The sequence below is a fragment of the Bos indicus x Bos taurus genome, chromosome 22, assembly GCF_003369695.1.
Source record: "Bos indicus x Bos taurus breed Angus x Brahman F1 hybrid chromosome 22, Bos_hybrid_MaternalHap_v2.0, whole genome shotgun sequence".
Classification (NCBI taxonomy): Eukaryota; Metazoa; Chordata; class Mammalia; order Artiodactyla; family Bovidae; genus Bos; species Bos indicus x Bos taurus.
Window position 1 is genome coordinate 4490757 of NC_040097.1, and position 13250 is coordinate 4504006.

Sequence of the window (13250 nt, forward strand, 5' to 3'; positions counted from 1 at the left end):
TTTACCTCTAAAATGCAAGTAGTACCTGCCCCCTCCCAGAACTGCTGCAGGGCTAAACAAGCTGCCATAGAACCTGGCTCAGTGCCTGGCACAAACCAGGGCCCTAGGTGTTGCTTCTCGTCTTCCCAGACTCAGCACCCACGGCCGCAGGTGTCCCTAGGTTAGCGGGGCCCCAGTTGTGAATCTGCAGCTGAGCCTCAACAGGAGTGGAAGAGCTTGTGTCCTTCCCAGCCCCCGCTGAGGGTTCTGCAGGAGGCAGAGGGGAGTAATTCTCCAAGTTGCCAGGAGACACGGACGTTCCCAGCTATCTTTTTCTCCTCTCTGCTGCCCCAGCCGCCTGCAAACAGAAGACACTTACATTGTTTTTTCCTCATTATGAAAGTAAACCATGTTCATTATAAACGACTCAGCCATCATAACAGGTTCTAGGCAGAAAGGGATGAACATCTGCTGGTCCCTGGGGCTCCAGAGCTGAGCAGAAACCTTTGAGGGGAACTTTCAGGGAAGGCACCCCAGGGTGCCTCCTGGGGTGACTGTAGTTTTGTTGTTCAGTTGCTAGGTTATGTCCAGCTGTCTGTGATCCCATGGACTACAGCACGCCAGGCTTCCCTGTCCTTCACCATCTCTTGGAATTTGCCCAAACTCAGGTCCTTTGATTCAGTGATGCCATCCAACCCTGTCATCCTCTGTCGACCCCTTCTCCTCCTGCCCTCAATCTATCCAGCCTCAGGGTCTTTTTCCAATGAATTGGCTCTTCGCATCTGTGGCCAAAGCATTGGAATTTCAGCTTCAGTCTTTCTAATGAATAACTTAGGGTTAATTTCCTATAGTATTGACTAGCTGGATCTCCCTGCTCCCCAAGGGACTCTCAAGAGTCTTCTCCAACAGCACAGTTCGAAAGCATCCATTCTTTGGCGCTCAGCCTTCTTTATGGTCCACCTCTGCCATCCATACACGACTTCTGGAAAAACCTTAGCCTTGGCTAGGTGGACCTTTGTCGGCAAGGTGATGTCTCTGCTTTTTAATACACTGTCTAGATTTGTCATAGCTTTTCTTCCAAGGAGCAATTTTAATTTAATGGCTTAATTTTAATTTTATGGCTGCAGTCACCATCTGCAGTGATTTTGGAGCCCAAGAAAGTAAAATCTCTCATTGTTTCCATTATTTCCCCATCTATTTTCCATGAAGTGATGGGACCAGATGCCATGATCTTAGTTTTTTGAATATTGAGTTTTAAGCCAGCTTTTTCACTCTCCTCTTTCACCTTTATCAGAAGGCTCTTTATTTCCTCTTCACTTTCTTCCTTTTGAGTGGTATCATCTGCGTATCTGAGGTTGTTGATATTTGTCTCAGTAGTTTTGATTCCAGCTTGTGCTTCATCCAGCCTGGTCTTTTTTATGATATATTGTATATGAGTTAAATAAGCAGAGTGACAATATAGAGCCTTGATACACTCCTTTCCCAATTTTGAACCAGTCTGTTGTTCTAAGTCCAGTTCTAACTGTTGCTTCTTGACCTGCATACAGGTTTCTCAGGGGACAGGTAAGGTGGTCTGGTATTCCTGTTTCTTTAAGAATTTTCTACAGTTTGTTGTGATCCACAGGCTTTAGCATAGTCCATGAAGCAGAAGTAGATGTTTTTCTGGAATTCCCCTGCTTTTTCTGTGTCCAGCAGATGTTGGCAATTTGACCTTTGGTTCCTCTGCCTTTTCCAAATCCAGCCCGTACATTTTAAAGTTCTTTGTTCATGTACTGTTGAAACTTAGCTTGAAGGATTTTACATGTGTGAATTGTCAGCGCAGAGACAATATATTATTTTCTACTTTTAAAATAACTCACTGTTCTCTTTCTTATTATAAAAAACAATAGACATTCATGACCAAAAGAAAATTTGAAGCAAACAAAAAAATGTAGAAAATAAAAAATTACCCACAATCTCAGCTACCCCCAAACAATCAGTGGTAATTGTTTGGGATCTATCCCTTTAAACCTTCTTCCATTTAAACTAGCTTTGTTTATTCATTCTTTAATAGAACTACATCCCACTTTGCTGATTTTCTCACTTCCTATGTAATGATTAATCTTTGGGGATGATAATTTTTTCAGAAGTGATGCTTACCTGAAGAATTCCAGCACACGCAGTGCAGAGAGGAGCTTGCTCCTCTGTGCTGTCCATTTTGTGTCTGATCCCTTCTCCCCCAACCTTCCCTACAACCCATGTTAGCAGCTTAGTGGGATTCAGGCTTTAGGGAGCCAGTCCCTGGCCGAGTGTAGGAGTGGAGTCATCCCCTCACCATCCCTTGCCCATAGGAACCCAACGCCAACAGCGTGGCCTGGAACACCCAGTGTGAGGACATGCTCTGCTTCTCTGGCGGTGGCTACCTCAACATCAAGGCCAGCACCTTCCCGGTGCACCAACAGAAGCTGCAGGGCTTTGTGGTCGGCTACAACGGCTCCAAGATCTTCTGCCTCCACGTCTTCTCCATGTCGGCCGTGGAGGTGCCACAGGTAATCCAGCACCCTGTCTGCCCCCAGCCAGGGCAGGGCCTAGGAGCCCGGGGACAGCCAGGGATGGGGTGGAGAGGAGACAGGGTGGAGAGATGGGCGTGGCAGCCGTCAGGTGGGAGGCGCTTTGGACCTGAACTGAGCCCTGTCTCCACCCTTTGCAACCTCTGGGTGTCTTTGGGCAAGCAGCTCAGCCTCCCTGAGCCTCCATGTCTTTCTGATCGGCCTCTCCTGGAAGGGACAGGGAAGATATGGAAGGTCATTTGGCAGCAGACAGCGTGTTTCACTGAGAGCCATGCATACAGCTTGTGAGATCTTAGTTCCCCAGCCAGGGATCGAACCTGGGCCCCGGCAGTGAAAGCGCTGACTCCTAATCACTGCTGTGCTGTGCTTAGTCGCTCAGTCATGTCCAACTCTCTGCGAACCCATGGACTGTAGTCCACCAGGCTCTTCTGTCCATGGGATTCTCCAGGCCAGAATACTGGAGTGGGTTGCCATGCCCTCCTCCACGGAATTTTCCCAACCCAGGGATTTAACCCAGGTCGCCCACATTGCAGAAGGATTCTTTACTGTCTGAGCCGCCAGGGAAGCCCAAGAATACTGGAGTGGGTAGCCTAACCCTTCTTCAAGATATCTTCCCAACCCAGGGATTTAACCCAGGTCTCCTGCATTGCAGAAGGATTCTTTACTGTCTGAGCTACCAGGGAAGCCCAAGAATACTGGAGTGGGTAATTCAAGATACCTTCCCAACCCAGGGATTGAACCAGGATCTCCTGCACTGCAGGTGGATCCCTTACCAGCTGAGCCACCAGGGAAACCCTCTAATCACTGGACTCCAGGGAATTCCCGGGAATCACTCTTTTATTTATTTATTCATTTTTGGCTATTCTGGGCCTTCATTGCTGCGTGAGCACCTCTCTAGTTGCGGCGACCAAGGGCTGCTCTCTAACTGAGGCGCGGGGGCTTCTCTTGTTCCAGAACGTGGGCTCCAGGGCATGTGGGCTTCTGTGGTTGCGGCTTCCAGGCTCTAGAGCCCAAGCTCAGTAGTTGGGGTTCACAGGCTTAGTTGCTTCTCAGCATCCGGGATCTTCCTGGGCCAGGGATTGAACCCGTGTGTCCTATACTGGCAGGCAGATTCTTCACTACTGCGCCACCAGGGACGCCCCTCCCCAGAGTCACCTTAAATATTGTAGAATATGTGCCCCTAGACCATGTCTACATGTGTATATAATAGATGCGCGATACGCTCTTCTGAGTATATGGTTTATGTAAACATTTTGAAACAAAAGTGCAGCCGTACCGTAAATACTGTTTTGTGACTTCCGTCTCTAAGTGTTGCTCCTGTAGATGAAACCTCGGCTTTACCATATTTTCACTGAGCGTGGATTTTAAATAAGAGAGGGAGACTTTTCATCACCTCCCCTCACCTCCGTCTTCTAGTTAACCTAATTTTACATGTTTGCAGACCCATCACTTTGTAGGCGTTATTGGCCGTCACCTAGCAATTGGGCTTTTCCACCCAGCAATCTACTGGAAACACGGCTCCACATGAGTAAATGTGCTTCTCTAGCATTTAGAATACTGAGATGATTGTAGAGTCCCATGTAATCGAAGGAAATCAGACAGAGATCCTTTGTAACCACATGCCGAGGTGACCTCACTGGTAGCAGTTTGCAGAACCAGGTACAAAATCTATCACCTGGGTAGCCGCATGGCACCGGCACCTCCAGCCCACGAGGGCCCGGGGCTGGGTTGCCCCTTGTTAAAACCACACTGGCTTCCCGCCGCCCCATTGGTTTTTGTTTTTTAATTTAATTTACTTACTTTTTTTCGTCTGTGCTGGGTCCTTGTCGCCGCCGCGCAGGCTTTTCTCGAGTTGCGGAGAGCAGGGGCTGCTCTCTAGTTGGCAGTCTGTGGGCTTCTCATTCTGGGGGCTCCTTGTTCCAGGGCCCGGGCCCCGTCGTCAGGGCTCCCGGGCTCTAGAGCACAGACAGGCTCAGTCGCTGTGGTGCGCGGGCTTAGTCGCTCTGCGGCATGTGGGGTCTTCCCAGGTCAGGGATCGAGCCCCGTGTCTCCTGCGTTGGCGGGCGGATTCTTCACCACCGATGCAGCAGGGAAGCCCTGCCCCCTTGTTCTGATGACTGCTTTCTGTCCCGTCACACGGTGTCCACAGCGCGCTCAGCCAGTTGGACAGTCATGCTGTTACAGCTTCTTTGCTCCTGCAGGTGGTGGGCATCTTCCCAGCCAGGTCTTTGCACCAATCCCAATATAGCTCAGTGGTATACTTTCCTCGGAGTGAAAATTGCTGGGTCAAAGGTCACGGCCATGTGGAGGATTTGTAGACATGTCCCAGATCGCCCTTCGCCTGGGCTCCATCAGTCGGTGCCCCCTCCAGACACCCCACCTTCACTCACGCTCTCTGCTTTGGCTCTTTTTTTTTTGCTGTGCCAGTCAGCATGTGACATCCTAGCCCCCCCAGCCAGGGATCAGACTCACACCCCTTGCACTGGAAGCTTGGCGTCTCAACCATTGGGCCGCTGGGGAAGTCCCTAACCATTGAGCCACTGAGGAGTTCCCTTGGCTTCTTGTACAGGGCGGGGCTGGGGCCTGCTTCTCGCTCTAAGCTGACGATGACACCCTTGTTACTGACTGCTTCGGGAATGAATAGAGCCTGACACAGAGCAATTATTCAGTGCGTGGTAGTGGAATTCAGATCTGAGGAAAAGAAGAAAGCCAAAGAAAGGAGGGGAGAGATGGGTGGAATCGGGGCAGGAGGAGGGGCAAGAACCCCTCCCCCCGCAGGACCGTTTCTGCTCCCCAGCCGTGCCCTGGCCCCACAGCCTCTAGAAACTCAGCCTTCCTCCATTGAACAGACAGGCCACGCTGAGAGCGAGTTTTCCTCCAGCGCTGCCGCCCTGACCTCGAAGATAACAGTTCGTTGCTCCCTGATTGTGGCCGGCCCAGAGGAGCTGGAGGGGCGGCCCTGGGCGCCTCTGTCAAGCCCTGCAGATTCAGGAGCCAGGGCCCTTGGGGCCGCACCAGGGCCGTCCTGCTGACGCAGCAGCTCGGAGCTGCCAGGGGTCAGGAGAGGCAGCCCCAAGACAAAGGCGATTTATCTGTCACCCTGCCTCCAGCCGGCCTGTGGTTTTGGCCTAGAGGCGAGGGAGAAAGCAGCAAGCCTGCTCTGGGGATTTCTGGTTTCTTTTCGAAATTGACATCATCTTGTGCAAGAACGAGTTCGTCAGGGCTGCCAAGTAGAGAGGCGAGCCCCAGATCGGTCCGGCTCCTCGGGGCAGAGGTGACTTCATGCTTGGAATGCGACAGTGAGATCGAGCAGAGCTCAGAGGGCATTTGTTCAGTGTGAATACTTTTAAAGCTCCCATTCTCAGATGGCGCCTCCCAGGCCAGCCCGTCTTAGCCATGGTTTCCGTGCTCGGTTGGTCATCCGTGTCCCTGTCCCACCCTCATGGGGCTCCACCTGGGGGGCCCTTGAGGGGAGACAACTAGCTTTGAGTTCTGACCCTGCCCCCTAACCAGCCACGGCCTGCAGCAGCCCCTCGCCCTCTGTGCAGTGGAGCTCAATGCGTCCATCTTTCAGATTTTGTCTGGCCCAATTCCTATTATTATTCTTCCCAATCTTTAAATGGCAAACACTACAAAACAACTGAACTGGAACAAAGGTGGTCCACCAGAGGCGTTTAGAAAGGAAAGTTCCGTGTTCTCGGGAGTGTGCGGAGGTTTCTGTGAGGTGGTGACACTTGATCTGAGCCCATAGAGGCTTGGAGAGCCGGAATGTGAAAGTGAAGCTCACTCAGTCGTGTCCGACTTTTTGTGACCCCATGGACTGTAGCCTACCATGCTCCTCCGACTTTTTGTGACCCCATGGACTGTAGCCCACCATGCTCCTCTGTCTGTGGGATTCTCCAGGCAAGAATACTGGAGTGGGTTGCCATTTCCTTCTCCAGGAGACCTTCTCAACCCAGGGATTGAACCTGGGTCTCCCGCATTGCAGGCAGACGCTTTACCATCTGAGCCACCAGGGAAGCTCACCAGAGAGCCGGAGAGGAGCCACAAATGAGAAGTGCGGCACGGGAGGGAGCAGGCTCGCTTTCTCCCGGCACCTTCCCGTTTTCAAAGCGCTGGTCGCCAGTGGGCTGGGAGGCAACAGAAGCTGATCTGTTGACCCCAAATCCCTCTGCGAGGATGTGGGCTTGCCAGGCCAGGATACCCTGCTGCCTGCCTCGAAGGGAGGAGAGCTGGGTGGGGCGGCCGGGCGGAAAAGGTGAGCGTTCAGCAGCAATCTTGCTGTCAGAGCAATCTTGCTGTTAGTTTCCTTCAATCTAAAGCTAAAAAAACAGGACAGGAAATTTCAAAGATAAAGGACCCGAATGGAGAAAACAGCACTTCCAGCTCTACATTTGGGAACGATTAGCACAGAAGTGCTGGCTGATTGATGTCCACTGCCCAGGAGGCCTGGGCAGGGGCAGCGCCTCAGCCCTACTGACTGGCCTTTTGCTGTGGAAGCCACCACGGCCCAATTCACCCTTGTTTTCATGTGCAGGAGAACACACACACACACACAGCAGAGAGGGGCATGGAACCTGGGCAGCTTGCCCCCGGTCCAACCCCAGGGCTTCTGCATTCCACTTCTGGGTCCTTAACAAGTCACTCGAGTCTCAGTCTCTGGGCAGTAGTCAGGGGATGATAACACCTGAGCACCGAAGAACTGATGCTTTCGAACTGGGGAGAAGACTCTTGACAGTCCCTTGGACAGCAAGGAGATCCAACCAGTCATTACTAAGGAAATCAATCTTGAATATTCATTGAAAGGACTGACACTGAAGCTCCAATACTTTGGCCGCGAACAGCCGACTCATTGGAAAACAGCCTGAAGCTGGGAAAGATTGAAGGCAGGAGGAGAAGGGGGCGACAGAGGATGAGATGGTTGGATGGCATCAGTGACTCAATGGACATGAGTTTGAGCAAGCTCCAGGAGATAGTGAAGGACAGGGAAGCCTGGCGTGCTGCAGACCATGGAGTCGCAAAGAATTGGACACGACTGAGTCAACAACACCCATCACCCAGGGCTGTGGGACTCCAAAAGCACTGCGGAAACCTAAAAAGTGAAGTTATTAGGAACCATTCACAAGTGTCAGGGTGAGGCAGCCCTTCCTAGGCGAGGGGTGGGAGAAAGGTTCCCAGCGCCAGGGACGAGGAGAGGGCGGCCTTTCTTGGGACCCGCAGGTTTCTTGGCCCTCTTCGTAAAGGCCATCCCAGGCCTCTGCCTCTTGGTGATGCTGCTCGTTCCTTCAGCAGCATGAACAGGCATTAGAGGCTGAGGGCCTGCCGGGGGGTCAGTCCAGCCCCGCTGCCGCCCTCGGGTTGTGTGAGCCTTACGGGGACAGGCTGACAATTAAAATAGAGCCTGAGGTCGGGACAAGGGGCAGACAGACCCCTTCCCTTGAGGGGTCTGTGAGGACCTTCTGTGAGAAGTGCCATTTTAACAGGGCCTGACTGTGAAGTGACTTGAGCTTCCCTGGTGGACTCAGATGGTAAAGAATCTGCCTGCAGTTTGGGAGACCCAGGTTGGATCCCTGGATCAAGAAGATCCCCTGGAGAAGGGAATGGCAACCCACTCTAGTGTTCTTGACTGGGAAATTCCATGGACAGAGGAGGCTGGTGAGCTACAGTTCATGGGCTCACAGAAGAGCTGGACATGACTGAGTGACTAACAAAGTGACTTAGGTACTTTGCAAAGAATGACGGGGGCAAAGGCAATCCAGGTGAGGGTGACATCTTGTAATGAGGCCCCCCTCTCCCCCTAACCCTGGAGGTGGGGGCAGCCAGTTGGGGTGGAGGGGAGGGGCGTGGAGGCGTGTGCTGTGAACATGATGCTTCAGCGGCTGTGAACGGAGTGGCCGGACGGAAGGCCATCAGCGGGGCCCGGGGAGGCCCGAGCTGGGTGCTAGGGGTCCCTGCGGCCCGGCTCTGTGGGGTCAGGCTTTGTGTGCCTCTGCCTCTGTGCATTGCTCTGAGAGCAGTCTTCTCTCCTGCTGCCGAACCCCTCCAGTCTGCCCCGATGTACCAGTACCTGGACAGGAAGATGTTCCGGGAAGCCTACCAGATCGCCTGCCTGGGCGTGACCGATGCCGACTGGCGCGAGCTGGCCATGGAAGCCCTGGAAGGACTGGAGTTTGAGACAGCGAAGAAGGTGAGCGTCCACGCGAGCCGGGGCGTTTGTCCTCGTGGGGTCCCTAGCAGAGGCCGAAGCCTGCTGTCCTGGGCCCTGGGCTCAGACTGGCCTGTGCCGGGGCCCCAGCTCAGCCACCTTCTGACCGCGAGCCTCAGCCGCTCACAGCCTTGCTGAGGCTGCTCACGTGTAAGAGCTGGGTGACCGCGAGCCCCTTTCTCACAGACTTGTAGGGACCTGATGCCTGTAAGGCCCGACGCGGAAGGGGCGTCCTCTAGAGTCTGCCGTCAGCCTTGTTAGCTCTCATCCATGCCCAGCGCCCAGCTAAAGCGTGCCCCTCATCAGCACTCAGTCAGCGGTGGCTTTTATCATCGGTGCAAGCACTTACCGGTATTAGGCCGTTTATTACACGGCGCTGTTCTCGGCGCTCCACTAGGTCCATTGGACGAAATGGTCGGGCTCTCTGATTCTGACCCAGCGCCACTCCACACACGCCTTCACGGCCTGACTCATGGCCTCTATTCACGGCGGCATTGCCTGGCTGAGTCTGTTAGAACTCCAGAAATGCTTGAAGACGTTTGCCCCCTTTCCACACGTTAGAAAAGGTCCAGCCACGTCTCTGAGATGGGTTTTCATTGGAAACCTGAGGCGGGGGAATGAGTGGCTTCCAGTCGTGTCTCCCCTGCTTCCCCCTCCCCTCTTTTTCTTCCCATAGTCCATGGACCAGGTCCTCAGTTAGCCCGTACCCCCAGCTGGTGGGCAGGGGGCTACAGAAGTGGGTGGTGCCCGCCCTGTGCTAGGCTGAGGCTGCTGCGCCTGAAGAGAGTGGACGGAGACCGGGCCGGAACTGGGCAGGCTGGCTGGGCACTGTGGTGCCCTCACGGGCTGGCCGGGGACTGGGCAGGCTGGCTGGGCACAGTTGTGCCCGCACGGGCTGGCAGACCCCAGGGAGCCTCGTCCTCCCGCTCCCTCAGCAGGGATGGGGAGAACACCCACCAGCTGACATGCCTGGGTGACCTGGTGTCCTTAGGCTTCACCCCCACATTGTAGAAGGGGTTCTAAAATGCCGGTGGTTGGCCAAACGCTGGCTGTGATTAAAACAAGTAAGATGATCATGATGTAGTAATTATCTGTATCGGTCTTAGATCTACTAAGTGTCAGAAAAGTGGTAACAGAGGAGGTAGGGCTGTTCCAATTCTTGAGAACTCAGAGGGGACAGGAGGCAAGTCCATGGAGGGGTTTCCACCACCACCACCTACCCCCCGCCCCCGCCGCCCCTAGAAACGCCAGGAGGGGTGAAGGATGACACAGGAGCCCTAGACGGTGTTTTGTTTGTTTTCAGCCTGGATTGCAGTGAGGAGTCTTCCTTAGAGATCATCAGTTCCTTATGCCCAGGAACTAGGCATCAGTTTCTTCCCAGACTCAGCCAACACTGCCTAGCACAATTGTTCAGTCGCTCAGTCGTGTCCGACTCTTTGCGACCCCATGGAACGTAGCCTGCTAGGTTCCTCTGTCTGTGGAATTCTCCAGGCAAGAATACTGGAGTGGGCTGCCATTTCCTTCTCCAAGGGATCTTCCTGACCCAGGGATCGAACCCCCTCGAACCCGCATCTCCTGCATCGGCAGGTGGGTTCTTTACCCCTGAGCCACCTGGGAAGCCCACTTAGCACGGTACCTCAGCCATTAGGAGCTCAGCAGATGTTTGATTGGACAAAAACTAACTTGAAATTCCTCCCCCCACTATCCTGTATCTCCCACACCCTCCCTGAGAATAGAGATTATTTATTGTGTGAAGCCCACAGAATTTTAACCCTAGACTAGAACTTGATCATTTTATCCAGACTGGCTGCGATTTGCTGCTTTGCAGTCTCCCAGGCACGGGAGGGTGCAGGGTGGGTCCCTGTGAGAGGCCAGCGCCTCCACTAGGTGGCGCAGGAGAGCTGCCTTGCCTGCCGGACGGGCCTGAGCACAACTCCGTTTGTTCCCACACCTCCCCCTGCTTGAGGTTATCCCGGGGCCTTGTGACTCTGACCACTCTGACCAGGTACCACCAGGGCACCCCTGACTCTGCAGGATATGTCAGGGCTGAAGGAACTCAGAGACAGGTTTCTCATGGTGGCAAGTCCTGGAATCCTAGCCGAGCAGACCTAGAAGGCCCACAGAGGGGACCTGCTACCTTGCCCCCATCTGGAGAAAGCTGTTGGCGGCCTGGAGGTGGGGCCAGGGCAGGTTCAGGGCCCCCAGACAGGACTGAGACCCCAAAGGCTCCTTCTTTCCTCTCTCCGCTTGGCCAGACGTCCCCGTCAGTTGCTTCCAGGAAGCCTGGGTCTCGAAGGTGGCTTGTCAGACCTGCGTGGAGATGGGTGCTTTGGGCCATCCACCCCTTTGCTCGTGTGATGCCTGCCTGACTCCTTCGGGAACCCCTCTCTAGGGGTGCCCTCTGGTAGCTTCCTGCCCCTCAGCGCTTTGCTGAGTCCTGCCTCCCACCACTGCCCGTTGCTAGTTAGTGAGTCTACTTTCTCCAGGGCATCCAGTTTGTAACTGTATAGCTCTTGGCTCAGGGAGGCTTTGTGGTCTCTTTGACCTGCCTGCCTCACCCTTTAGAATACAGGCCCCTGAATTGCAGGAGGGACGCCTGGCCCTGCAGGATGAAAAGATGAAGTCACCCTGTGGTCATCCATGAGGCAGCTGGAGGCCGGATGACCTGTCCACTTCCCCGGCCTTTTAGGATGGAGGGTGTCACGCAGCTAAGCAGAGAGAGCAGTTGGCGGGGGTGGTTGTTCTAAGGTTCCTGGATCTGCTGCCTCCTGCGGGCGCATGTCAGCCCATTTCCCACGGGACGGTGCAGAGGAGCATGCCTGGGAGGATGCTGGCAGCAAAGGCCCACGAAGAGCCTCCTGACGGGTGGGCTGTGCTCCTTTGCAGCCCTTGCAGGATCTGAAAACTGTAAAAGAGGCTTAGCAAGCAGCCGTTCTCCTGCAGAAGGCTGCCTCAAATGTTCTAGTAGCCCATGGGTTGAAATCTCTGGCTTTACAGTGAGTCCAGGGCAAGCTGCACTGGTCAGGTTTACGTAAGAGTTTGCTTCCAGGGACGAGGAGTGATTCATTGCCTGCCTCCCTCTTCCTTCCAGAAGCCACGTCTGTTCCTGCTCAGCTCTGCCCCGTCCCCTCCCTCAGCGCCGCCCTGTGTGTGCCCTGTGGAAGGCATGGCTGTCTCCCGCGCTCCGCCCCGGTCACTAGGGTGGACGTGTGGTCTCTCCTCAGTTGGTCCCTGCCCCCACTCCTCCTCTGATGCTGCTGCCTGGGAGGCTCCATGGGCCTGGTCCTCCCTGGCGCATAGAGAATCCCGCAAGCCAGCCCCACTGCCGACTGCACCGTCCGGGTTTTGTTGACCTAGTCCCAAAGTGAGCGATGCGTGAGTGGCAGAACCCTCCCAAACGCACGCAGGGTGATTAATCAGTGCTCACTTCTCCCCCCCACACCTCCCCCACCTTACGGGCTCACTTGCTAAAGCTCGACTTCCCACCCCCAGCCAATCACCCACTTTTGAAGCCCAGAAGGCAGCTGATTTTCTTTCATTTCTTCTTCCCCTGTAGGCCTTCACCAGAGTACAAGACCTCCGGTATTTAGAGCTCATCAACAGCATTGAGGTAAAGGATGAAGTGTTCTTCCTTCTCAGGGCAGCGTACACATGCTGTCAGTGGTTGCCAGGCGGGCGCCTGGAGGCCTCGTGGCAGGAGCCCATGGGTGTCCAGTGGGAGGGCAGGGTGCCCACAGAGGGGGGCCGGCGCATGGGAGCCAGGAGTCCGGACTGTCCCTTGGGAGCTGGGCGAGCCCAGCGGGTGCCTCGTCTGTCAGAGCTCTGGTTTCTTGTCTGGGAAATGGAACGAGACCAACCTCGCAGGGTAGCTGGGAGGGCTAAACGATGGGATGAGACCGACCTCGAAGGTTGATTAAACAGGTTCTCGGGAGCCAGATTCCATGCTCGCAGTGCCTGTTAGCTCGTCACCACCCTCTCTAGGGCTGCACAGTATGCCCGTGGAAGCAGCGTTTCCCAAATGCACGTGGTCTGCGCCCACCCCCTGGGATGGGCCCTGGGGTGGGGGGGCTGCACCCTCAGAACGCTGAGCCCTTCCCGTAGCCCGCCTTCCTCATCGGCCACCCTGGGGGCAGTGGGGGCCCCAAGAGGCTGGTTCCGCCTATACCATTTGCTGGGGGATGGGAGACTTTCTATCCCCATGTCTCTTCATGCTGTCTGTCTGTGAAAAGGTGTACGTATTTCTCCTTCAGAACAGATTTATTGTGAGGCTCTGGGAATGTGAGATACATTTGAATTCACATATGGAAGTTGTGAGGAAACCAGCAAATGTCTCGTCCCTCTGGCTCAGTTCAGCATCCTAAACACCTGTCGCGGGCCAGGCCGCATGCTGAGCCCCGTGGGCAGAGAGTCGCATGGAGGAGAGGCCTGCGGGAGCTCACGGCCGCCCCGGCCTGGTAATTGTTGCCATTTGTCGAGTGCCTGCTCCGTGCCGCACGCGTGTACACGCACATGTACAC

At 54.7% G+C, this 13250-nt stretch overlaps 1 protein-coding gene across 3 annotated transcripts in view; it reads left to right on the plus strand.

Moving 5' to 3' along the window:
- IFT122 (intraflagellar transport 122) overlaps window positions 1–13250 on the plus strand; it is a 69074-nt gene that overhangs the window by 33657 nt on the left and 22167 nt on the right. For all 3 annotated transcript variants that reach the window (XM_027522431.1, XM_027522429.1, XM_027522430.1), the window contains 3 exons: window positions 2310–2507; window positions 8575–8715; window positions 12290–12343. In XM_027522431.1, the coding sequence (XP_027378232.1) occupies window positions 2310–2507; window positions 8575–8715; window positions 12290–12343 (393 nt within the window). The remainder of the gene's footprint in view (window positions 1–2309; window positions 2508–8574; window positions 8716–12289; window positions 12344–13250) is intronic.